At 33.2% G+C, this 27,323-nt stretch overlaps 2 protein-coding genes across 2 annotated transcripts; both read left to right on the top strand.

Moving 5' to 3' along the window:
• The first annotated feature begins 7,692 nt into the window (after nt 1–7,692).
• Nucleotides 7,693–9,534, top strand: LOC133305421 (FBD-associated F-box protein At4g10400-like). Its single transcript, XM_061505644.1, has 3 exons — nt 7,693–8,697; nt 8,796–8,942; nt 9,262–9,534. Exons 1-3 carry the CDS (start codon nt 7,693–7,695, stop codon nt 9,532–9,534), a joined length of 1,425 nt encoding a protein of 474 aa, XP_061361628.1.
• Nucleotides 9,535–14,093: 4,559 nt separating this feature from the next.
• On the top strand, nt 14,094–21,654 carry LOC133305420 (F-box/LRR-repeat protein At3g58900-like). Its single transcript, XM_061505643.1, has 2 exons — nt 14,094–15,062; nt 21,481–21,654. The coding sequence occupies exons 1-2, from the start codon at nt 14,094–14,096 to the stop codon at nt 21,652–21,654; spliced, it is 1,143 nt and encodes a 380-aa protein (XP_061361627.1).
• The last annotated feature ends 5,669 nt before the right edge of the window (nt 21,655–27,323 follow it).

Genomic DNA, 27,323 nt, shown 5'->3' with positions numbered 1-27,323 from the left:
GCATCGTCACATCTTAAATGTTGCTAGAGCTTTGACATTTCAAGCCATTCTACCCCCTAAACTTTGGTGCTATGTTGTAACCCATGCAACTCACCTCATCAACCGGATTACATCACCTATTCTTCAAAACAAAAGTCCCTTTCAAATGTTATACAGTTTACCTCCCATCCTTATCCACCTCAAAGTTTTTGGCTGTAACATCCCGAGCACTGATGAGGGCGGGGAGTGATCGCCAGTGCGAAAGGGCATGGACAAGAAGCGGCTCCTGACAGGCTTCCAGTGGAGGGTTACATGCATGAATGAATCGAATCGACACCCGAAAGAGAGGGATTCCAAAGGTTGTGTAGGTATAGGATTGCACAGTTTGAGATGGCTTATAAGAATTAATCGGTACTACCTATGCTAACAAGATGCATCTGCTTTTCGGTAGCCCGAAACGAAAGAACTCCACAGTTAAGCGTGCTTGACTTGGAGCAATTCTAGGATGGGTGACCTAATGGGAATTTTTCCCGGGATGTGTGCGAGTGAGGAAAAAACACATTGAAAAGTCTCGTGTTAGTATGTGGGGATAGTCGTTGATTCTTGAAGCGGCCAGGCGTTACAAGTGGTATCAAAGCAGGGCCTCTCTTCCAGTACGGTGTGGTTCGAGGACGAACGAAGCGGAAGCTGGTGGGAATGTAATATCCCGAGAACTGATGAGGGCGGGGAGTGATCGCTGGTGTGAAAGGGCATGGACAAGGAGCGGCTCCTGACAGGCTTCCAGTGGGGGGTTACGTGCATGAATGAATCAAATCGACACCTGAAAGAGATGGATTCCAAAGGTTGTGCAGGTATAGGACTGCATAGTTTGGGATAGCTTATAAGAATTAATCGGTACTACCTATGCTAACAAGATGCATCTGCTTTTCGGTAGCCCGGAACGGAAGAACTCCACAGTTAAGCGTGCTTGACTTGGAGCAATTCTGGGATGGGTGACCTCCTGAGAAGTTTTCCCGGGATGTGTGCGAGTGAGGAAAAAGCACACTGAAAAGTCTCGTGTTAGTAGTGGGGATAGTCATTGATTCTTGAAGCGGCCAGGCGTTACATTGGCTGCCTTGCATATGCAAGTACTATGGCTAGCAATCGTTCAAAGTTTGATCCCCGAGCCAGAAAATGTGCATTTCTTGGATATCAACCATGTAACATCCCCGTCTCGAGCCGGTTCAATTAACATACATATGATAAAACAGAAAACAACGGAAGACTTAACTTATGAAAATACGAGCTAACTTTTTCTTTTTCTTTTTAAATTCTCATTCGTCGTAAACAAAAATGGGACAGAGTTTCCTCTATAAATCGGACAACTGAGGATTACAGGCTTCCAGTGGGGGGTTACGTGCATGAATGAATCAAATCGACACCTGAAAGAGATGGATTCCAAAGGTTGTGCAGGTATAGGACTGCATAGTTTGGGATAGCTTATAAGAATTAATCGGTACTACCTATGCTAACAAGATGCATCTGCTTTTCGGTAGCCCGGAACGGAAGAACTCCACAGTTAAGCGTGCTTGACTTGGAGCAATTCTGGGATGGGTGACCTCCTGAGAAGTTTTCCCGGGATGTGTGCGAGTGAGGAAAAAGCACACTGAAAAGTCTCGTGTTAGTAGTGGGGATAGTCATTGATTCTTGAAGCGGCCAGGCGTTACATTGGCTGCCTTGCATATGCAAGTACTATGGCTAGCAATCGTTCAAAGTTTGATCCCCGAGCCAGAAAATGTGCATTTCTTGGATATCAACCATGTAACATCCCCGTCTCGAGCCGGTTCAATTAACATACATATGATAAAACAGAAAACAACGGAAGACTTAACTTATGAAAATACGAGCTAACTTTTTCTTTTTCTTTTTAAATTCTCATTCGTCGTAAACGAAAATGGGACAGAGTTTCCTCTATAAATCGGACAACTGAGGATTTTCCAATCCCACTCAGAAGCATTTCCTGATAAACAGTTTATACAAATATAATCAAATGCCCATCCATGGGCGCATGCATAACTTGGCTCAGTGCCACTATATCTAACAGCATGCAATCCAACACGTAAACATATCTGAATACTACATCATCATATAACGTGCCTGAATACTCAAATGTACATGCATCAAACTGACAGACATGTACAAAATATATACAGACCATATACAAAATAAAGGATCAATGTCATGATCCATCAAAGGCGGAAATACAAAATGACATGAATATACTTTCAAAAAGTAGTAGCCTACAGCCACTCAAAATTCGATCCGTCAACTGCCTCAGCCACGTGTCGCGTCCCTGCCTAGTGAGGACTCACCGGGAATCTGGGCACCTGAAAATATGTCCCCAACGAGGGGTGAGATTACAAATCTCAATAAGCTCCAGGTTTATAGAGAATTCTCCATACCCCTGGCTCACTCCTGCATGAAAGTCAGATACAGAGTATACAAATACAACATATAACAGATATCATAACAGAACAGAGCATATATCCATATCATATCAGAGATGTGCGCCGTCATTCCCAAGGGAGGACCCCAAGCGGAAATCAACGCACGTGTTCCCGAGGGAGGACCCCAAAGCAGAACCAGACATATCAGAGATGTGTGTCGTCATTCCCAAGGGAGGACCCCAAGCGGAAATCAACGCACGTGTTCTCGAGGGAGGACCCCAAAGCGGAACCAGACATATCAGAGGCGTACACCATTAGTCCCGAGGGTGGACCCCAAAGCGGGCACCAGGGTACTATACAATCAATGGCCAGAGATTGTTACAGAAATCATATTTCAGAAGTCATATCAGAGCAAAACATATCATGTTATCAAATAACTCTATATGAATGCATCTATACAAAGCATCTAAATCACAGTCATACAGTCCAACCATAGTTCACTAACCATGGTGGATCACTCAAGCAGGAAAAGACTCCTTAAACATAGAGCTTACCTCTTGAAGCTTTATCAATTCGCTTACTTGTTGCACAAGTTACTTATATGTCTTCAAGAGATTATGATCCTTTTTAGTCCCTAGGTACACCTAGATCAAGAATCCAAAAATACAAATCATTAAAATGCTATCATGCCTAGACTTTCCATAAGGCATACATTTTATCGCTTATCTTCCTTTCTTTATATTTTTGCCAATGTTATGCCAATACACAAGTCTAGACCACCTTATACTCGTTAGCATTCTTTAATTTTAATCAAGTTTTCACTTGAGAATTTTCAACATCATTCATGCCATTTCACTTCAAAAGCCGCGGACATACCCTTAGGAAATCAAAGTATTTTTCAACCATTTTTCAAGTCATTTCACTTCTTAACTCATCAATTTTATACAATGAATTCAACACATTTTATTTACAATAAAATGTAGCAAAATATATCCCTAAATACCCTATAGGTCGAATCCTATAAGGGGAATTCCCAAAGATCCATCTCTTTTACAATACATTTTCTTTACTTCCTTACAACTTGCAAACACCTAGGCATGCATCCACTAGGTTCCTATTTTGAGTTTAGACACCAAGTCCTTCACAACACATCAAGGCCGAAACATCAAGGTATGTTTCCAAGGATTTTATTTCCAATGTAATATTCTTACTACATCAATTATTTGTTTCTGGACTCTACCGGTTGCTTAAACAGCAGTGCAAAATACCCGGTAGAAACAATATTCACGAGATTTTCACGGAAAGTGTCAGACTATACAATTTTTCGTTCTGAACTCATATTTGTCGTCAGAATTATCAAATTATGTCTCTAAAATTATTTTGCTCTTTTAAGCTCTACCGGTTAATTCACAAAACTGTAAATTCTCCGGCAGAACGCACTGTTCATAACATAGTCATGATTACAGTCAAAATACTCGGAATCACTCACTGAATCTAATTATGGCATTTAAATCCTTAAATTAAATTTCTAATTAAGATTTACCATTTAGGGTCATTATAAACCAAATACAAAAGGTTATATACTCTATGATCTTTTAGCTCACCCAATATTTATATCTCGCCATGTCATATTTTTTGAAACCTACTTTCCTTTTCCAAAAACAGAACCTACCATCCCCACCCTTCTACTTATGCAGCATTGCCCCTCAGCAAATGAAACTGATCATGATCTTATCTCTCCATCATATCCTACCAGCTCAAGTCAGCACACTCAGCATACCCTACCAGCTCAAGAAATTATATCCACACCAGAGTTGACTACTGCTACTGCAACTGATAATGTAAATCAGTCTCTGAACACTAGAAAATCCACCCGAATCCGCTAACCCCCTTCATATCTTGTTGACTATCACTGCAACCTGCTTACTTCTTCAGCTTGCCAACATTCCTCAGGTATTTCTCATCCCTTATCCTTTGTTTATTCTTTTGATTTTTGCTCACCCTCATGCAAACATATCTGTTCCAATATGAGTACACATATTGAACCAAAATCCTACAACGAGGCTTCAAAACATAAATGCTGGCGTGATGCCATACTTCAAAACACACCTTGGTTACAAGCAGTCATCAACAAATCATTCTCTATTCGTCCACAAAACTAATTCATCATTCACTGCATTATTAGTTTATGTGGATGATGTTTTACTTACGGGTAATGACTCAGATGAGATAGTTCGTGTTAAGAACTTCTTGGATAAAAAATTCAAGAGAAAGGATCTTGGACCAACTCGTTATTTTTTGGGCTTGGAGCTTTCTCGTTCTTCTAAAGGTATTGCTGTGAATAAACGTAAGTACTGTCTTAAGTTACTTGAAGATGGCGGACTGTTGGCACCAAACCAGCAAGCACACCACTAGATCCTTCTCAGAAAATGCAACGTGTACAAGGAGAACCTTTTCAAGATGTTGCACCCTAAGACGTCTTATTGGTCATCTTCTCTATTTGACAACCACAACATCAGATATTGCTTTTTCTGTACAACAATTAAGGCAATATGTTGCTAATCCTATGCAATCTCATCATATCGCAGCACTCAGAGTATTACGCTACTTGAAAGGATTTCCAAGGAAAGGATTACTCTTCCCTGCAAACAATAACACGCATGTCTTTGCTTTTGCTGATGCAGATTGGGCATGTTGTTTGGACACAAGACGCTCCATCATTGGCTTTTGCATATTCACCAGATCTGCTCTAGTCTCATGGAAATCGAAGAAACAAAGCACGATTTCTCATTCTTCCACAGAAGCTGAATATAGATCTTTAGCAAGTCTAACTTGTGAGCTACAATGTCTGCACTATCTACTCAAAGATCTCTGTCTTGTTTCTACAAAACCTGCTTCTGTATTTTGTGATAACAAATCAGCCATTTACCTCGCACATAATCCAGCTTTCCATGAGCGATCCAAACATATAGAGTTAGATTGCCACATTACCCGTGAAAAGATTAACGAAGGGCTTATCCATTTGCATCCAGTTTCTTCTGCCGCTCAAGTCGCGAACAAGTTTACAAAAGCATTGCATCCTCAACCTTTCAATTTGAATGTCAACAAGCTGGGGGGGGGGGTGGTAATGAACAATAATACTCTACCAGCTCAAGTTAGCATACATGCCAACTTAGCAACTAATCACGTGTCATTTTGTTAAGTCAGTTATAACTTCTTTAAACCTGTTTTGAATGTTAGCTGATATGTGAATGTAATATAAATAGAGTACTGTATATTGTAAAGAACTCAATTGATTCAATACATTCAATTCTTCACAATTCCCTCTCTTTTCATCGATCTCTTTATAAACTTCATCGGAACTTTCAAGGATGTCTTTTTAATATGCCAACCTCCTTTCTTCTTTTTTATTATTTTATTCAAAATATCTAAGATAGCAAGAGCTGACATAGTGGAAACCAATTTCCTCACATAGCAACACGTTACGTACAGGTGACAAAAGGTAAGATAAATGATTAAACAAGTAACAATAAAAAACAATAAATATGATAGATAAAGGAACAAAGAATGGTTGGAGTATGGTTGGAGACTTGGAGCCTCGTATACAGAGTAGGAAAAATATAAACAATTTGGCTACTGGCTTGGCTATGGAGGTGTTGTGACTGTTGTCCCATGGTAAAGCAGCCTTGCTAGTAGCGTGTAGAGGTTATATTTGACGGTAAATGTATACATACTTAGGTTAACAGTTAAATTCATACTAAATTTGGATTAGGATAAATTAAAATTTTATAACATAAACATGGATTTATTGAAGTAAAACTAGCTCTAGCTTAATTCACTTTCACCTCTACATAGCACTTAGCTACTTTCGTCACAATTTCCAATGACTTCTGGTGTAGCGAAAAGATGAACGGAGAGCATAGCATTTTGCTTTCTATAATACATAGATATACAATCAAAAAGATTTTTTATTCAACTTCTACAGTTCTACCCTTTTTTTTCTATATATCTTGTTTGGAGATTCAATATTAAAAATAAAATAAAATTGACAAACACAATGGGCTCCAAATCAACTAAACAATTAAATCACTTTCGTCACCACTGTATAACAATTTTTATTTTTCTTTCTGACGAAAACAGTTGGTTCCATTTATTATTTTCTTATTACTGGATTTGGAAACTAGGTTTTAAAACTAGCGAATTCATTTATTTTCCATAACTCCTGCTATTTGACAATTCATTCTCAATCAAAATTTTCATCAATTTTTTTAAATAAAAAATCGTTTGTGTCTATTGACTTCGTTTAAACCAAATTAATTGCAATAAATTCAAGTCTCTCAAATAATTTAAAAATTAGTAAAGATTGTGACAACGAACCTCATTTTTACAAAGTAACAAAAATTACGTTTTGATTTCTTTAAGAAAAAAAATTCAATTAGAAAACCATATATTCAAAAAATAAAAGGAGATAATGAATTCAATACCAAAATTGCAATCATGCCCAATATTAAACTATTGGGACCTAATTATATAATCAAGCTCTAATACCAAATATAAGAAATTACAAAATATGGTTATATGAAATTAGAATACCAAAATGGTTTAAGCTTACTCATTGAAGACACGGCTCTTGATTTCTTGAAGAGTTATTTTATTCTTCCTGTTTGCTCTGATGTTCCTGCAAGGTTTGAGAGATCAAGATCTTCCTCTGTCGTTCACACCACTTCCTAATCACAATTGTCAATGGGACAAGTTGTGAAACGATGATTTTCCAACACATTGTGAATGCAAAAGGAACCTAGTCAAACTTATTAACCTCATGAGCTTATGATTTACAGGTATCCAAGCCAAACAAAAAGATTATTTAATTAAGCGGGCTTTATACTACATTCTCGTATGGATTATGACTTAGCCCGTTTTTATAAAAATAAGACAATCTACAATTGATTGAATCTCATAATGATTTTAAAAAATTCCAACAATTTTTTAATGAAATTTAATGTTATATGTAAAAGAGTGATACATTGAATTTCATATGGAGAGGACGTTACTCTTTAACCCTTACGAAAAGAAAAATAAAGCGTAATCCGATTGATAGAAATGATATAACCTTTGTCCCTATTGGACCAATTTCAGAGGTACATAAATTTATAATAAAATTTAATGATGTGTTTAAAAAAGTGATACATTGAATTTCATATGCAGATGACATTACTCTTAACACTCAAGTAACGCTTGTTTTTTTGCCTTATACCATTCAATCTCTCTCTAAAGCACACACAAAAGAATGGCCTCATCGAGTTCATCAGCAATGGAATTGGAACACAAAAAATCTCGAATGGCCATCACGTTAGAGTCAGAAGCAATTGACAGAATCAGCAATCTGCCAGAGCCATTGTTGTGTCACATACTCTCATTCCTCACATCCAAAGAAGCAGCAGCCACAAGCACCTTGTCAACAAAATGGAGACCACTATGGACCTCAGTCCCAGTCATTGATCTACACGAAGAGGTTTGTTTTCAAGTACGAGAACGGGTACTTAAACGTATCCCCAAGAGTGGCATCAGGTTTTCCACTATTGTAAATGGAGTCTTCGATCAACGCACCACTCACTCCCTTAAGAAACTCCTTCTCTCGAGTGTCCTAAAGAGTTGCAATTCTAACCATGTCATGGCTTGGGTATCATTCGCCATTGCTGGTAACGTTGAGGAGATTGAACTCACCTTTTCAATGGATGAAGGCATCGAACTCCCTATTACCCATTTCACTTGCAAAGAAAACATCGAACTCCCTATTACCCTTTTCACTTGCAAAACACTCGTGGTTTTAAAGCTCCATGGCTGCATCGACATCAAGAATGTTCCTTCCTCTGTCCACCTACCCTTGCTTAAGATTGCCGACATCAATGATGTTCACTTCCCATATGTTCAATATGGATGTCCCCACTTTATCACCACTTTCCTTTCTGGATGTCCCCTTCTTGAACAGCTTTCAGCGAATCTGTCTCCCTCTGGCTCCGTCAAAATCTCTAATCCTCTGTTGAAGAAGCTCTGCATTTTTAGTGGATATAACGTACATGGTGTTACCAAGCTCGAAATCGACACCCCTTCTCTCCTATTCCTTGATATTCGAGCTACTTCAATCCTAGATTATTCGGTTGAGAATGTTGGAAATTTGGTGGAAGCAAGGCTTTTGGTTTATGAGAAAAATGGTCCTGTGGATTTTGTTTTGAATCTTATCAAAGCAATTCGTGAAATTAGGATTATGTCTTTGTCTTATGGTCACAAAGGGGTAATTCATGCCTTTCTTTTTCACAAGCACACACATAGTCAATCCTTCAGCTCACACTAACATATGATGTCTTGTTATGTATTTTCATCTATATGCAGGCCTTTGATAAAACTTGTAATCTAGATCTTCCCGAATTTTGCAATTTGGTTCGCTTGGAGCTAAGTCATTATTATTGCTATAAATCGGAGTTGCTGGTAAAGTTCCTTCAAAAATGCCCCAAGCTTGAAGTTCTTATCATTAAGAGGGTTTGTTCAATTAATTCCAAGGTTTTATTTTGGTATATATATATATATAGAGGAGGGATATTCTCACTACCAAAATTTTCTACTACCAACTTACTACTTATCTAATCATCATTAGATTAACATTTTCTCTCTCTTAAAAAACTTTTTAACATTCTCTCTCTTTGATCCAATGGTGATGTGATGGATAATAAGCTAGTAGTAAAAATTTTTGGTAGTTAGAATATCATCACTCATATATATATATATATATATATATATATATATATAAAAGTGTTGTTTGTTCGTACCTTTTTTGAATAGTTGTGTCCCTTGTTGCCAGGATTCTTTTGCTAGTGAAGAAATGCCATGGAATGAGCCAACATGTGTTCCTAATTGTCTTTCATCACACCTTACCATGTTTAAATTTAAAAAATATAGAGGTTACTTGGAAGACCTGGCACTTACAACATATATTTTTAAGAGTGCAAAACTTTTGAAGATAGCGACAATTCAGATCGATAACTTCTCGGAGAAGAGCAACATTCAAAAACAAATATCTGTTGTACCAAGGACCTCTACTATCTGTGAGCTTGTATTCGAACAAATGTCTTAATGAGATCTTGAATTCGAATAAACAACTCGTGTAGCACGAGTGCTAGATTTCCAAGATACATATCCTACATGTGAGATTGTATATATTTAAGGGAAAAGTGTGTATAATTTTGAAGGATGTAAAGTTGTGTCATTTTAAGAGAGAGAAAGAGATAGATAAAAGAGGAGAGAGAGTTGACAAAAAAAAATAAAGTTGTGGGTCCCACCTCTTTGTGAGAGTGAAAGGATGTAAGTTGTGTAATTTAAAAGTATAGACACTTTTCTCTATATTTAAATAATGAAACATGTTTCTCATCCTTTCTCTTGTGAGTAGCTTCAATAGTAGATATGAAGTATATCTATGGCAATAAAAAAAAAATAGTGAAAAGAAAGAACAAAAACACCTCTCTAACTTTCTCACTAAAGTAACAAATACGCACTGTTTTCATGTCTAACTATTTGAGTATTTTTTTTTTTTGGGCAAACTTTTTCTTATAGGTAAATGTATTTTTTTTCCTGCACTAACATAGTGAACTGTACCTCACTTTATTCTTATTTTTTTTTTTTATAAAATGATGGGACCCAATGTTTCTTTGTATCAACAGGTGTTAGTTGGAAATTTTCTTTAGTTTAGTAGTATAACTCTTATTGGAAATGGGCTGAATATAATTGAAAGTGCAGGTAAAAGTAACCCAAATTGCAAAGAATGGGCCCAATAAGGTATTTGGGTTGATAAAGTTATATTTATAATATATGCGATATTTTGTCTCTGCTATTTGAACCAGTTATGTCACAATTGTAATAAAGGAAAGAGATGGCAAAGTGAGACCCGTTGGATGCTCTTTTGATCTGATGGACAGCAAACATTTGAAGCTTTGGCTTAAGTAAAAGTCTATGTTTTGTAATAAAAAGAAGTGAGATTTTCGTTGAACAGAGAACTTAGTTTTTTCATTGTAATAAGTTTTTCACATATTTTGGGCGCTTTAGTTTTCTTTGAGAGTTTCTTGGATATACATGCATGAAGAAGATCTTTCTTGAAGGGATTCAAGAGGAAACGAATTCTGCATGCAAGCTTCTGAACAGTAGCATCGTGTGTTAGTTTCTCTTTGTTGTAGAAATTTGAATTTGAAGAACATATTGGTCTGTTACCTTCTACTCTTTACTGTGTCTGGTATATGTGAATGAAAAACATGTTTACTGTTATTTCAAATTTTTTTTTTTCAACATGCATTGCTAATTCCATTTTCTAGAATTCTGATGAAGATGACAAGTACCCAATAATTGATTCTAAACTGCTGTGCATGTCCTTGATATTTGATTAATTGAATTTTCTTGGTTTAAGTTCCATGAGAATGGGCTTAAAAATTCTTGCATGAACTTTTATTGAAAAATTTGAGTTTATGCATTTCATTAATTCAAGATTTCAAGATTAGGAATAATCTGAGAAAATTTTTGATTCAATGAACTGATTCAAGATTAAGGGATTAATTTGAATCATTTTCAGAACTGAATTTGGAAAAGTTTAGTTAAGTTCTACAAAAGTCAGGTTCCATAAAGATAGGTGCTACAACAATTAAAACGCAGACATGCAACTTTCAAAGAAAAGTCATTGAAATCAGATTTCTAGATTTTTAATCTTCATTTGTACTCATTTAAACGTGTTCTTAGTATTCATAGTATAGTTTGCATTTTAGAAATTATAATTTTCATTGAAAAAGCCATCAAATTCACCTTCAAGAAAAAAAAAAGAATAACCGAAAGAAAATAAATTTCTCGTTCCCAGAGAACAATACTTGAATTCTTTTTGAATTCTATACTTTCTAAAAATTACCAACCAACGGCAGGAAGTTGGGCAATTTTCCAGCAAAAGGAGAAAAGCAAATCCTTTTTTTTTTTAATATGCAAGGAACAACAAGGTATAGATGATATTTTACCATCAATTATTTGGGAAGCTGATGTTTCATTTAACAAATTTTTTATATTTAATAAAATTTTGAAATTGGTAAGGATTAATTTCCATACGTGTACATTTTATTCTTAAGCCTTAGTTCTTACAATAGGAATATTGGGATTTTAATTCTACAAGGGTAGAATAATAATCTATACATGATCTAGACATAGGCTTACATAGATTACATACTATTAAATTCATCCACTTAAGGCTTAATTCAAGAGGAATTACTAGAACATTAGGATTCTAATTGGATTAAAGGGTTAAACGTACTAAGACATTACAGTTTAACTATTTAATTTGGAAAAGATGAATTGTCTGAGCTAATGAATTAATAGATTATAAAAATTAATTTAGAATTATAAAGGAGCATCAGAGGGAATTTGCATCCTAGCTACAGTCTCTTTATATTAATTACTCATACCTTCTTTTACGTTCTTCATTATTTTTTGAATGCTTTTGCTTATTATTGTCTTTAAATTTAATTCAAAAATTTCTATCTCAATTAAATTGAATTTTCCAAATTAAGGGGACTAGTTAGAATAATAATTGGTGCATTAATCCTCGTGGAAACAATCTTTTCTCATCACTTTATTACTTGGAACGATCGATATATTTGCCGAAACTGCAACAGATCAAATCAATGACACTTTACATTATTAAAGAATTAAAGAATTATTAATTCACAATAAATAATAACCGTTGATTGACAGAAATCAACGGTGTTAAGATATGGTTGTAAGAGATTGTAAAAAAAAGGTTGTAAGTATAACTTTCCTCTTAAATTAATATATAAAAACTTCAAAAATAAAAATAAAATAATGATATTTAACATTATTGAAAAATTAAATTAATGGTAAAAATCTGAGCAGAAAAAGTCAAAAACTTTGTACTTTAATATATGGGAAAAAATATTTCTCAAGCAGCTTGAGATAAGTTTATCTCCGACTACCTTAAAACTATGTCGTTTTATTTATTTATTTCCTTATATAAATTCATTCACCTTTGAATGATTATGATTCTCTTTTTCTCTCTCTTTCTTTATCACCATTGATCCATCTTTGTACAGTTATAATTTAGTAGCCGGAAATAAGATTATCTCAAGCTGCTTGAGAAATGATAAGCCCTTAATATATATATATAGGGGTTTGATTTTCTCATGTTGAATGAGAATTCAATTCTCATGTTGTGACTCAACTAGTGGTGAGTCCCACATTTATTAAAAAAAGAAAAAGAAAAGAAAAATTTTGCATGCAAATCGAAGGGTCACAACATGAGAATTGAATTCTCATGCAACATCAGAAAATATTTTCCCATATATATATATATATATATATATATATATATATATTCGTGCTTTAATAATTTAACTATACCTTTCGACGTGTGAATTGTCAGATTTTTCATTTTATTATAATCTCCAATAAAAAAACATTAATAATATTACGAAAGGAATATATATATATATATATATATATATATATATATATATATATATATATATATATATATATATATGGTTCGCTTTTTCTGTGGTCACTGCCAGTAAGTCCAATACAACGTTGTTTTGGGACAAAAATTATGATTTTTTAATTTTAATTTATTTCAGGTTATTATAGTCTTTATAATTATAATTTTTTAATCTTTCAATTCCAAAACGATGTCGTTTTGGGAGTAAATACAGATAACTTATCTGCAGTAACAGCAGAAATATTTTTCGGATATATATATATATATATATATATATATATATATATATATATATATATGTGAGTAAACGATTTCTCCAGTCAACGGAGATAAGTTATCTCTGGTGAGCCCAAAACAACATCGTTTTAAGGCGAAAATCAAGGTATTTTTGTAATTCTAATATATTGTAGGGTTATATTAGTCTTTATCATTCTAATTTTTTAATCTTAAAATCTCAAAAAGTCGTTTTGAGCTCATTGAAGATAATTTTATCTCTAGTAACTAGAGAAATATATTTTCTTAAATATATATATATAGGGCTTAATATTTCTGCAGCAGCCGTAGATAGTGTTATCTACAGCTGACACAGAAAAGTGGGCCCCACGGCTTTTAAAAAAAAAAAACTCAGGATCCGTTGCCGTATCCTAGGATTCGGACGTGTATCCTTGCTTGCTGTAGATACAGCAGCTGCAGAAATCATTTTGCCATATATATATGCTTTAATGTTTCTAGGGTGAATGTAGATAAGTTATCTACATTCATTCCCAAAACAATGTCGTTTTTGGTTGAAAAATTAAAAAATTATAATGAGAAAGACTATTATAACCCTAAAATAAATTATAATTACAAAAATATCTTGATTTCTGCCCCAAAACGATGTCACTTTGGGCTCAATGTAGATAACTTATCCACATTAATCGCAGAAAAAATGAACTCATACATACATATATATATATATAGACACACACGACCTTTGCCCCTATTAGACCATTTTGAGACGTACATAAATTTATAATAAAATTTAATGTTGTATTTAATATTGTATTTATAAAAGGGATACATTGAATTTCATATGCAGATGAGATGAGATTACTCTTGACACTCAAGTAAAGCTTGTTTTTTTACCTTATACCATTCAATCTCTCTCTACTCACAAAAAAATGGCCTCATCGAGTTCATCAACAGTTGAATTGGAACACCAAAAAACTCGAATGGCCATCACGGCAGAGTCACAAGCAATTGACAGAATCAGCAATCTCCCAGAGCCATTGTTGGGTCACATACTCTCATTCCTCACAACCAAAGAAGCAGCAGCCACAAGCACCTTGTCAACAAAATGGAGACCACTATGGACCTCAGTCCCATTCATTGACCTATATGAAAAAAAGTCCCATTTCAAACCGAACCCCCGTCCTCGTTGCTTGTTCTTTTCGCGTAAACCAAATCCCCACACCAAGTTTTCCACTATTGTAAATCGAGTCTTCGATCAACGCACCACCCAACTCCTTCTCTTGAGTCTCCAACAAGGCAGTTGCAATTCTAACCATGTCAAGGCTTGGATATCATTCGCCATTGCTGGTAACGTTGAGGAGATTGAACTCTTCTTTTCAATGGATGACAACATCGCACTCCCTATTACCCTTTTCACTTGCAAAACACTCGTGGTTTTAAAGCTCCATGGCTGCATCAGCATTATCAATGTCCCTTCCTCTGTTCACCTTCCCTTGCTTAAGATTGCCGACATCATGATGGGTGCTTGCTTCGCATGTGTTTCCCATATCACCACTTTCCTTTCTGGCTGTCCCCTTCTTGAAGAGTTTTCAGTGAACTTGAGGAATCTGATGCCCTCTGGCTCCGTCAAAATCTCCAATCCTTTGTTGAAGAAGCTCTGCATTAAAGGCAGATTTTGCATTTGTGATGTTACCAAGCTCGAAATCGATACCCCTTTTCTCCTATTCCTTTATATTGATGCTAATTCAATCCTAGATTATTCGGTGGAGAATGTTGGAAATTTGGTCGAAGCAAGGCTTGGTGTTTCTGTGGAAAATGGACCTGTGGATCCTGTATTGAATATTTTCATAGGAATTCGTGAAATTAGGTTTATGTCTTTGTCTTATGATGAAATATGGGTAATTCATGTCTTTCTTTATCACAAGCACACACCTTGTCAAACCTTCAGCTCACACTAACATGAGTTGGGTTGGATTTGTTAAATCTAAAATTATGAATCATGCAATGATTATAAAATACCAAATGTTAATAAATCAGAGTTGTAATTATGTGTACCTTGTTGGGCCATCACAAAGTCAGAGAAGGACGGTTGGAAATATGGGAACAAGATGCTAGAGTCTTCCTCTCTATTGCCTATTCAGAAATTGGCAGCCTTCGGCAGATGGGAGCATGATGGCTTATGGAGCTTAACTCCAATATTTATAGGCTAGAGAGGGGACCTAGCTAATAACCTAGAAAAGAGTCTGTGTCCACTGGGTCCACCCATCATGGAAAACCAGGGTCACACTAAAGCCTACACTGCTGCCCAACTAGGCCCAATAACAACAGATGCCAGAAGCTCAATTCAATGTGATCACAATGAGCTAGTTACAATAATAATATTGAAATATCCATTAACCCGATTAATTTTAAATACAAAACTAATTAATTAATATTGCCCATAAAATGAATTTCTAACATTCTCCCACTTGGGCTATATTAATTAATTTAATATTATTTTGAAAATCATTTTATTTCGAAAACGACTCTATCGGGTTAATAACTAAAAAATAATTTTACGTGGCCACAATTTTGAAAAACAATATTCCAATTTCAGCATCTCCACACAATTCAATCCAACATAATCTCCTCATAGGAATATGGCGATCAATATACCGAAAATATCATAGCATATGACCTTCCATACTCACATACAATGAGTATTATATCTTCATGAATCAAGGCCTAGTAGTGTAGTAAGAATTAGTGCCAAAATGTGATCAACAATGTGACACACTAATTCTTATCGGTCCTCAATGTAATTTCTCAACAACATGAAATTACATTAGTGCAATTTCCAAGCAACATGAAATTACACTCTGTAATGCAACTTCTCAACAACATGAAATTGCATTACCACAATTTCTAAACAACATGAAATTGCACTTCTTGATACGATTTCTCAACAATATGAAATCGCATCACCGCAATTTCTAAACAACATGAAATTGCTTTGCTTAAATAAACCAGTATGTCACATTACAACATGAGATCTCAAAATTTCTGACATCCAATCACCTTTAAGCTCACAACATGCTTAAAGATATTATTCCATACATATATTTCTTAGTCGACAGGAGAAACAATAATAATGATGATCATCATCAATTACGTAAATTCAAACAAATATCACAAAATAATTATCAGTTTGCACAGAAAAGAAACAAACTGAATATGACTCCCACTAACCAAAGGAATCAAAAAAAATCTAAAATATTCAAAAGCAAGCATTGAGTATTACTCCCACTAATTAAGGGAATCAAAAGATTCTAAAGAACTCATGTTCTATATACAAAAGAAGCTACTCTAAGGTCTTTCTTTTCAAAGCTTTTAGATAAAAGGCTATTGTTTTATTCAATAAATCAACATCTTACTAGCAAATAAAATGTCATATACATAAAGTACTAAGAAAATATATTTACTCCCACTTACTAATTAATGAGCATACACTGACTTTAGAGATCTGTCCCCTTTGGGCAGATAGATCACCTAGACCAATGCACCTCCAATAATTTTATTACAGTTAAGCTTCCAATTAAAACACACAATAACCCCCTTTAGGCAGAAAATTGCATGAAATAACTAGAAGCACTCCTCAATTATTTTTTTGTATGTAAACAGTTCAAGCGGAAGCATACAATCCAATAAACAAAATATTACAGCATGCAACACAGGTCGAGAGTACAAAATTATACAACAATATCAAATTAGAGCTAATTTTTTAATACATTTTGCACCAAAATATACCCAAAAATAAAATAAAATTCATAATTGATAGAATTTAACACAAGTTAATCTTTATCACTAAAAGTTATACACATAATGTAATAAATTAATCATGAGCAATAACAAAAATAATTAAATATCATAGACTCCCCTTTGGGCAGAGTATATAATATATAATTATTTTTCATCACATGAAGATTTAACAACGGAGAAAATTATATACAATTGTCTAAAATTTATCCCCTTTGGGCAGATAAATTTTATAAATTATATATCTCCTTAATTCCAACATAAACGCATCACATGTAATTTTCAAAAAATTTATCCCCTTTGAACAGATAAATAATTTTCAATTAGATATTCCCATCAATAATATTTATCTTCATGTAATTTATTATTATATATTAAAAATCCCTTTTGGGCAGATAATTAACATATAATAATTATTAAACAACAATAATATCTCATGAACCAAACATGCTCAAACAACATGAAACACTTTTCCAATATGTGTTTCTAAAAATTATTGCATTTGATAATCCAAAAAAAAATCTCATTCAATATCAAACACAACTTTAAAATTGTGCACCGAGAGCAACTTAAGTAATAATACCACATGTATATTAACATTGAATGTATCGCGTAATATTATAATATTAGAAATATTGGATAGGAATAGATTAAAACTCTATCGTTTTCCTATCGTTACAATGTATTCAAATTCTAAGCCAATTTTTGACATTACTTAAGTGATAGACGAACATGTGAACAACTGCAAATAGGAAACATACATTCTTATAGATCTGTGCACAAATCAAGGCCACGAAGAAGATGAACTTAGCCCCCAAAAGTAAGGTTTGATTCTAAATATAAAGTATGATGATACAGTATACCTATAACTTACACTCATAACATCAACATCAATTACATCTTTATCTCAAATTAATTGGATCGGTGGTAGATGAACTCAAATAAAAAAAATTTCTCATAAAAAATAAAAAATATCGTAACAGTACTGAAGGCCAGCACAAAAATATCTTTTTAGATATATCAAAATCGTAACAATATTGGAGGCCTATGTAATATAAAGAACCTAAACAACAACAAAATTTAAACAGTAAAAGATGGAAACTGCAACCATGATTTTTAAATATCTTTCAATAACAATATTGAAATTTTCAACTAGGAATCTAGGATTTTCAAGCGTAATAATAACTCCTGCACCAAACATGCTCAAACAATATGAAACACTTCTTCAACATGTGTTTCTAAAAATTATAGCATTTGTCAATCAAGAAGAATTCCACTCATTGTCAACTACAATTATTAAAATTGTGTATCAAAATAATATTTTGTTTATACCATCACGGAATGTGCTAATCAATTTTAAAAATTATATAAAATTCAAATAATGGTAGCATGTATTTAAAATACAGCAAAATAACAAAATAAAAATTATTGAATGAAACAAAAGAAAAGCCGCAACACCACATAACTCATACTCCTTTATCCCTGATTTGATTATTGTGGCTACTTTCATTGTACAAACATCTAATACGGTATATAGTGCGCTTTCACTGTGGCCTTGGATGGAGACACAAAAAACCCACATCCTAAGGTGGCTCTCCTAAAATGGATAAGAGTTCTTCTTTGTTTTCTTATTTTCAACAAAATATTCGGAAATATTACATTATCCCGTTATAGACATCCCGTAATATTATATGCGAAAATATTACAAAATAATAACCGGACAAACTAATACTGGGTCCGCAAAGATAACACTTTGAATTTAGTGAAATGGAATAGTATATTGTAACAAACAAATTTTCACTACAAAACTTCCGTGGACTTCTTCAAAGGTTTTGAATAAAAATACATAAATGAACTTATCTTTGTCCAAAATTAACCTTTTTGACTTGTCAAATTAACCAAAAACCAACCACTAACATAATACTGCAGACATCAAAGTAACCGCAACTGATGAAAAGGAAGGCGTTTCTTAAAGATGAAACGTTCTTTAACAAAACTTCCACACTAAAAGTTTTCTTGGAAAATTAAAAAAAATGGTCTTTTACCGGAAACATAATACAAAAGTTTCTTTAATGTTCACAACAAACAAACCGTAAACTTGTAAACAATATCCGTAAAAGACGAAACTGATAAAACAGTATATTTATAAAAAAATAACAAATCAAAAAAAATAATTTTTCAAGGACGTGTACCATACAAACAGTATACTTATTTTTATCCAAACAAACAATGAATCATTTAATATTAAAAAATGATTCATGAAACAAAAAAACACGCAAATTAAGTAAAGTCGCTAACAGTAAAATAATTCCACGAAACATAAATTTGTTAGTATGGGCATACCACGTTTTCCGAAACACTTGAATCAATTTTATTTATTTTTTTTTTTTTTTATTTTATTTTTTTATTTTTTTTATTTTTTGCTAATATTGATGCACGTTTCACAAAACAGAATTTTCAAACTTGAGGAAGCATATATCTTCAAACTGCATATTATCTTCAAACTTCATATTGATGCACAACAAGTTTGATCTAAACTTGAATATCCAATCTTGAAAAAATAATAGGCCTAGTTACTGTACGATGTTCCTCAATTGCACACACATATATATGTCAAAAGCTATAAGGCAAAATCTTTTAGATAACTTCCTGCCATGAGGATCTAAAGTCAAAAACAGAATCATGTAGACTACAGCCATATTTTGGGAACAAGTGATACATTAGATAATATATCTATCCATGCAATATCTATTCAAAAATATCGTAACATGGCCAAAATATATTTTCTGTTGTATTTTGAATATATATATAAAAAAAAACAAACCCAAAACTAATAATGGCCATATCTTTAAAACTGATTCACGTTTGAATAATAGATATATCTATTAAATATATAACTGAAACGATTTGAATAATAATAATTATATAAATCAGAACTGATATATAACTGAAACGATGTAATAATAATTATTAATTGACTAAAAACCGGAACTGATAACAAGTACTCAGAAAATCGTGCCCACGATATTCATAGATATTCTTTAATAGATATGTTACAAGAAGTGGAACCAGACGAAAGTAACAAACTTACGTGGACCTAATAAATCGGTTTTGATAAAACAAAATGCGGAACAATAATGGCACGATGCATTTTATGAAACGGTTCAAGAAACAACTTGATAAACAATAGTAAAAAAATATATATTTAAATATATCTTTCTCATATAATGCAATTGCTAGAGACGAAAACAGTGTATCGATTTTATAACTCTCAAACATCTTTTGTAACTTTTAACAGACATATAGGACAAATAAATTAAAACACCCAAATATCTTTTCCAAAAATATTTTCTCATCTTTTAACACTGAATAACGCTAATTGCTATTCAAAATAGGATTTCAAGACAAATAAATATGAGATAGAATGCAATAAGGGTAAAACATATCATATGCGTGTTTCCCAGGATTAACAATTAACAACCTATAAACTGCGAACAGTAATACAAGCCCCTTTTGAAAATAGTAAATACCAGGAAGGTTGATTTCACTTTATTGTATTTATTTTTCACAATTATACAAGAAAAAATAAATTTCTTCACAGATTACCCATCAACGAATCAGTCTTCTCTGCTAACAATGGCGAATTGTCGAAGAAAAGTAAAAAAAAATGCTAATGATCTTCCCGTTCACGATTCACTTACAATTATTGAAAAATAAAATAAAATACAGACACTAGGTTGAATACTATGGGTAGAAATTGTCCTCAACACGTGAACCATTCAAAACATATAATACCGTACATTCAAAACATCTATGTACGCTAGCTAGAAATCATAAAAATGCAAGATAGAATTGCACAGAAAACAATGATAAAGAAAGATAACACTACACGTGAATTCTCAACCGAACAAATAAAGTTATATTGGATTCTATAATCATATACATGTGGCTCTGATACCAAATGTTAAATCTAAAATTATGAATCATGCAATGATTATAAAATATCAAATGTTAATAAATCAGAGTTGTAATTATGTGTATCTTGTTGGGCCATCACAAAGTCAGAGAAGGACGGTTGGAAATATGGGAACAAGATGCTAGAGTCTTCCTCTCTATTGCCTATTCAGAAATTGGCTCCCTTCAGCAGATGGGAGCATGATGGCTTATGGAGCTTGACTCCAATATTTATAGGCTAGAGAGGGGACCTAGCTAATAACCTAGAAAAGAGTCTGTGTCCACTGGGTCCACCCATCATGGAAAATCAGGGTCACACTAGAGCCTACACTGCTGCCCAACTAGGCCCAATAACAACAGATGCCAGAAGCTCAATTCAATGTGATCACAATGAGCTAGTTACAATAATAATATTGAAATATCTATTAACCCGATTAATTTTAAATACAAAACTAATTAATTAATATTGCCCATAAAATGAATTTCTAACAGGATTTTCATGTTTTGCTCTTTGGATTTTCATGGTAAAATATGCTATCTTGGTTATGTATTTTCATCTACATGCAGGACTTTGATAAAAGTTGTAATCTAGATCTGCCCGAATTTTGCTATTTGGTTCGCTTGGAGCTAAGTCATTATTATTGCTATAAATCGGAGTCGCTGGTAAAGTTGCTTCAAAAGTGCCCCAAGCTTGAAGTTCTTATCATTCACAAGGTTTGTTCAATCAATTCGAAGGTTTGATTTTGGTATATATATATATATATATATATATATATATATATATATATATATATATATATATATATATGGGAAAAACATTTCTCAAGCAGCTTAGATAAGTTTATATCCGGCTACCCCAAAACTACGTCGTTTTATTTATTTATTTTCTTATATTAATTGATTCACCTTTGAATGGTTATGATTTCCTTTTTCTCTCTCTTCCTTTGTCACCATTGATCCATCTTTGTACGATTATGATTTAGTAGCCGGAGATAAGATTATCTCAAGCAGCTTGAGAAACGATAAACCCTATATATATATATATATATATATATATATATATATATATATATATATAGGGTAAGGATCATTTTACACCAATGTAAGTTACACTCTTAATCTTGTCCGTTGGTCCCACTTATATCTAAGGGGCTCTAATTTTTTAGTAATATGAGCCATTAGATCCAAGTAGATCAATGGTCAAGATTAAGTGTAAGACTTCTAACTCTTATACCGGGGTAAGAATATCCTGCCCCATATATATATATATATATATATATATATATATATATATATATATATATATATATATATATATATAGGGGCAGGATCCTTACACCGGTGTCAAACTTTGAAATTTGACACCAAATCTTAACCGTTGATTTTCGCCAATCAAAGGCTATCATTTATTGGCAATTAATGATTAATTAATAAGTGTAATTTCCAATAAATGATAACCGTTGATTGGCGGAAATCAACGATTAGGATTTGGTGTCAAATTTCAAAGTTTGACACCGATGTCAAATGATACTATCCCACATATATATATATATGTGTGTGTGTGTGTGTGTGTGTGTGTGTGTGTGTGTGTGTGTGTGTGTGTGTGTGTGTGTCTGGGTCAAGATCATTTTACATCAGTGTAAGTTACACTCTTAATCTTGTCCGATAATCCCACTTATATCCCACTTGTCAAGATTGAGTGTAAGACTTCTAACCCTTACACCGATCTAAAGAATATCCTGCCTTATATATATATATATGTGTGTGTGTGTGTGTATATATAAATATATATATGAGAAAAGTATTTGTAGAGCCACTTTATGTAAGATTATCTACATTTACTCTTTTTTAACTAAGTATGACTGGTCATACTTAGTTATAACAATAAAACTGTTTTTTTTTTTCTTTCCTCAGACACTGTCGGCTGATGTGGCGGAGAGAGAAAATGCAATTTAATGTATGACTGGTCATACTTAGTTAAAAAGTGGTAGTTGTAGACAACATTATCTAAAGTGGCTGTAGAAGTATTTTCATATATATATATATATATATATATATATATATATATATATATATATATATATATAGGTGTTGTTTGTTCGTACCTTTTTTGAATGGTTGTGTCCCTTGTTGCCAGGAATATTATGATACTAATGAAATGCTATGGATAGAGCCAACATGTGTTCCTAATTGTCTATCATCACACCTTAAAACGTTTAAATTTAAAAAATATAGCGGCTTCGGGAGTGAGCTGGGACTTACATCATATATTTTAACCAGTGCAAAACTCTTGAAGTTAGTGACAATTCATATCGTTAACTTTTGGCAGAGTATGAACGAGAAGAACAACATTCAAAAACAAATATCTATGGTACCAAGGGCCTCTATTACTTGTGAACTTGTATTCGAATAAATGTCTCCTAAATGGGATTTTGAATTCGAATAAACAACTGATCGTGTAGCACGAGTGCTAGATTTCGAACAAACATATCTTGCATGTGAGATTGTATATATTTAAATAATGAAATATGTTTCCAACCCTTTGTCTTGTGAGTAGCTTTAATAGTAGATATGAAGTATATCAATGGCAATAAAAAAAAATATTAGTGAAAAGAAAGGGCAAAAACACCTCTCAACTTTCTTAGTAAAATAAGAAATGTGCACTATTTTGAGAGTATTATTATTTTTTTAATATGCAATGAACAACAAGGGTATAAATTAATGATATTTTACCATTAATTATTTGGAAGCTTGATGGTTCATTTAACAATTTTTTTATATTTAATATTATTTTTGAATTGATATGGATTAATTTCCACTCTTGTAAATTATATTCTTAAATCTTAATTGTTGATCTCATTTGTATTTAAAGTTTTACGTGTTAACAAATAAAAATTGTTATTCTTAATTATACCAATGTAAAATAATCCCACAACCTCACCTTATTTTTAATTGCATGTTAACAAATTTTGCTTAAAATCATCGTAAAATAAATGTAGACAACAGAAAAGAAGTTACCCTAATTTGGATAACATATTGTCACGGCATTAAACAAGAATCTTTCATAAGAGTTTTTCTCCATTCATTAGATGATATCATCAATATTTCGTAGCAACGAAGTCTCCTGCAAAAATTATTTCGGAAGATAAATCGTATCTTAAAATTTCTCCTTTATGGTAAGGGGATGTTTATATTTAGAAAAAAAGCTTTCATATTTCTATGGTGAATGTAAATAAATTATCTATATTCACTCTGAAAACAAAGTCATTTTCGGTTGAAAAATTAAAAATTTATAATGAAAAAGACTGTTATAATCTTGAAATAAATTATAATTATAACAATATCTTGATTTTTGCTCTAAAACAACGTCATTTTGTGTTTAATATAAATAACTTATTTATCCCGGGATAATTAAAGGTGAGGTGGTGGGATTATTTCATACTAGCAAAGTCACGGACAAATGAATCATGAACCACAGGGTCATGCTCGAACAAGTATCCAAATGGGAGGTCGACATGAGCGGGCTCTTCATCTTGTTGCCTTAACGAAGACGGACAGTCTTGTCGTACCTTCTTACGTCTCTCATTTCCCACGTTACTCGATCTTCTACGCTCAGCCATGGGAACAAGGGTACCTACAATGCAAGTGGAAACAATATCAATGGACAATAACAATATCAAAATTTTTTAAAATTCAACATAAAAAACTAAACCCTAACCCTAAAATAAAACATAAAACAAACCCTAAACCCAATCAAAAACAGCAACCCAAACCCAAACCCTCAACCCTACACCCCAACCAAAACAGCAGCCCTAACCCTAACCCTAAACCCTAACCCTAACCCTAACCCTAACAAGAAAACCAATCATATACCCTAACATAAAAACAGAAACCCTTAACCTACACCCCAACCAAAACAGCAGCCCTTCCCCTAACCCTAACCCTAACCCTGATCCTAACCCTAACCCTAAGCTACCACATCAACCCTAGTCAATTACCCACACATCAAACTCAACACCCTACCCATAACCTAAAGCCACAAAACCGCAAACAACCTTCTACCATAAACAAGAAATTTAAAATAACAGAAACCAAAGCATGGAGAAAACAAAAAAAAACCTAAACCTAAAACCAAATGCAAGTCAGAAAACGTTACCTACAATGTCAATTTCGCAAGTTGTGAACCAATGATGCTTCAATCGGACCTTCAAGGGATGAGATTCGAACTTGGTTGAGGAGAGGGGTTCTTGGCGTGGCCTTAGTGGACTAGGGTTTCAAAATAACCCCCGTTGCGAAATGAGGGGGTTTTAAAAAACTTGGTCCGCGATATTTAGTCGACTAAATAATGGCCTTAGTCGACTAAAAGTGCTCGACATTTAGTCGATCAAAGTGAATATTTAGTCGACTAAAATTCGTGTTTCTTGATTTCTGAATTTTGCCCATTTAGTCGATTAAAAGTGCAATTTGATCGACTAAATGTGGGCAGGATGGTGGATAGTTCTGGGAGAGAGGTAAATTGGTTATTAATTAATTAACGAGGGACAAAAGGGTCAAAAAAACCTAATTAGGAATGTCTATCTTAATTTATTAACACGTAAACGGTTACATACAAATGAAATGAACAACTAAGGTCTAAGAATACAATTTAGACGTGTGGAAGTTAATCCTTACCAATTCCAAAATATTATTAAATATAAAAAAAAATTGTTAAATGAACCATCAAGCTCCCAAATAATTAATGGTAAAATATCATTTATACCCTTGTTGTTCCTTGCATATTTAAAAATTGAGAAAGTTGAAAGGTGTTTTTGTTCTTTCTTTTCATTATTTTTTTTTATTGCCATAGATATACTTCATATCTACCATTGAAGCTACTCACAATAGGAATAGAAGGGATGAGAAAAATATTTCATTATTTAAATATATATGTAGACACCATATTTTGTCCAGAAAATTTAATTTAAAAAAAAAAACCAATAAAAACAAAACCAAAAAATCACTGATGTATTCTTTTGCAACGGAGGTTGGCCACTGTTACAAGCAAATCATGTTCACGTGTGAGAATGGGGAAAACAGAAACCAAAAATAGGAGACTGAAGAGATGTTCATATGGTTTGAATATGGTACCCTTCCAATACATCAAAGAATACCTTTTTACCTATTACCCACCATGTAGAACGATGCAAGCTTTTCCTTTTCTTCCTCTATAAAATCAGAATCACAAAGCATAGGAAAGGGGAACTTTTTTTTGGGGCTTCTGGTTACATCTTTAAAAAAGAAAATATCAAAGAAGTAGAAAAAAAAAATCTCAAGTTTATCAGCATCCAAGCATTTTGAAACTCAAAATCTTTTGAACCCAAATCCAAAAAAAATCAACACAGGAAAGGTTTGTGTGCTCCATTTACGGAACCACCATAAACCCATAACCATCAATCATCAATTTTTCATATCCAACAAAACTTAACACGGTAAATAGTGGAGCACCACCACGTGTCACTGCACCACCATCGCCAGCCACCACGAGCCACCGCGCACACCGGCCGGAGCACCATCGTGCGTCACCTCGCCGCTGCATGCACCGTCACGCCACTGCGCGCACTGCCTTTCTTCCGCTCGGACCACTTTGCTAGTCAATCGGCGGTCTTCATTTTTTTTTGCCTGCAGCTGTAAGCAGTTGCTGGCCGCGAATCAACGGTTGTCTTTTATTATGAATTAATAATTAATTAATGAATTTAATTTGTGAAAATCATAACCGTTGATTGACAGAAATTAACGATTATAATATATGATTGTAAGAAGTTGTAAAAAAAATTGTAAGTATAAATTTTTTTTTTTTGGTATGATACGTCTGTGTGGGTTATTTCTAAGATGACGGAAAGAAAATGGGCTAAGCCCATTATGCTAAATGTATAGCAAAAGTTCTTGTTTTTTTTAAAAGAAAAGAAAAAGAAAACATTTTTTTGCAGATGAGATCTTAGAAATGGTCAGTGAACTTTTTTCTCCTTAGTACATGTTTTAGGTCTTTTTTTTGTATAAAATTAAAAAATTAAAAAAGGGATAAAGAATAAAATAAATAGTTACGTATGTTTACGCTCTCCTTATTATAATGTTAGGTTTCTTTCTGTATATTGGTTATGTTTATTGTTATCTATGTTTGAAATTTAATTGCATGTTTCTTAAGAAATTTTAAATTATATAAAATAATAAAAAATCAAGAGAAAAAAAATATTGTGTAAGTTTGTTTATTATCGTTAGCTTGTTTGTCTTTGGGACATTATTTTTTAGTTCGATTAATTTTTTTTTAAAATATAAATTATTAATGAATTTCATTTTATTGCACGCAATGATTTACAATGTTGATGTATGGTCTTCCATCCTCAAGTGTTGTACTTATCATATGGGTACACGTA

Source organism: Gastrolobium bilobum, unplaced genomic scaffold, assembly GCF_033153095.1.
Source record: "Gastrolobium bilobum isolate Gb01-03AN ecotype WA unplaced genomic scaffold, APGP_CSIRO_Gbil_v1 utg1221, whole genome shotgun sequence".
Taxonomy (NCBI): domain Eukaryota; kingdom Viridiplantae; phylum Streptophyta; class Magnoliopsida; order Fabales; family Fabaceae; genus Gastrolobium; species Gastrolobium bilobum.
This window is presented reverse-complemented; position numbering and strand designations above follow the sequence as displayed.

Bases quoted from the DNA above. Each gene is read 5' to 3' on its own strand.
- LOC133305421 (XM_061505644.1), top strand. From the start codon at position 7,693: ATGGCCTCATCGAGTTCATCAGCAATGGAATTGGAACACAAAAAATCT. The intron at 8,698-8,795 runs GTAATTCATGCC...ATCTATATGCAG, and splicing joins TGTCTTATGGTCACAAAGGG to GCCTTTGATAAAACTTGTAA. The intron at 8,943-9,261 runs GTTTGTTCAATT...CCTTGTTGCCAG, and splicing joins AAGTTCTTATCATTAAGAGG to GATTCTTTTGCTAGTGAAGA.
- LOC133305420 (XM_061505643.1), top strand. From the start codon at position 14,094: ATGGCCTCATCGAGTTCATCAACAGTTGAATTGGAACACCAAAAAACT. The intron at 15,063-21,480 runs GTAATTCATGTC...ATCTACATGCAG, and splicing joins TGTCTTATGATGAAATATGG to GACTTTGATAAAAGTTGTAA.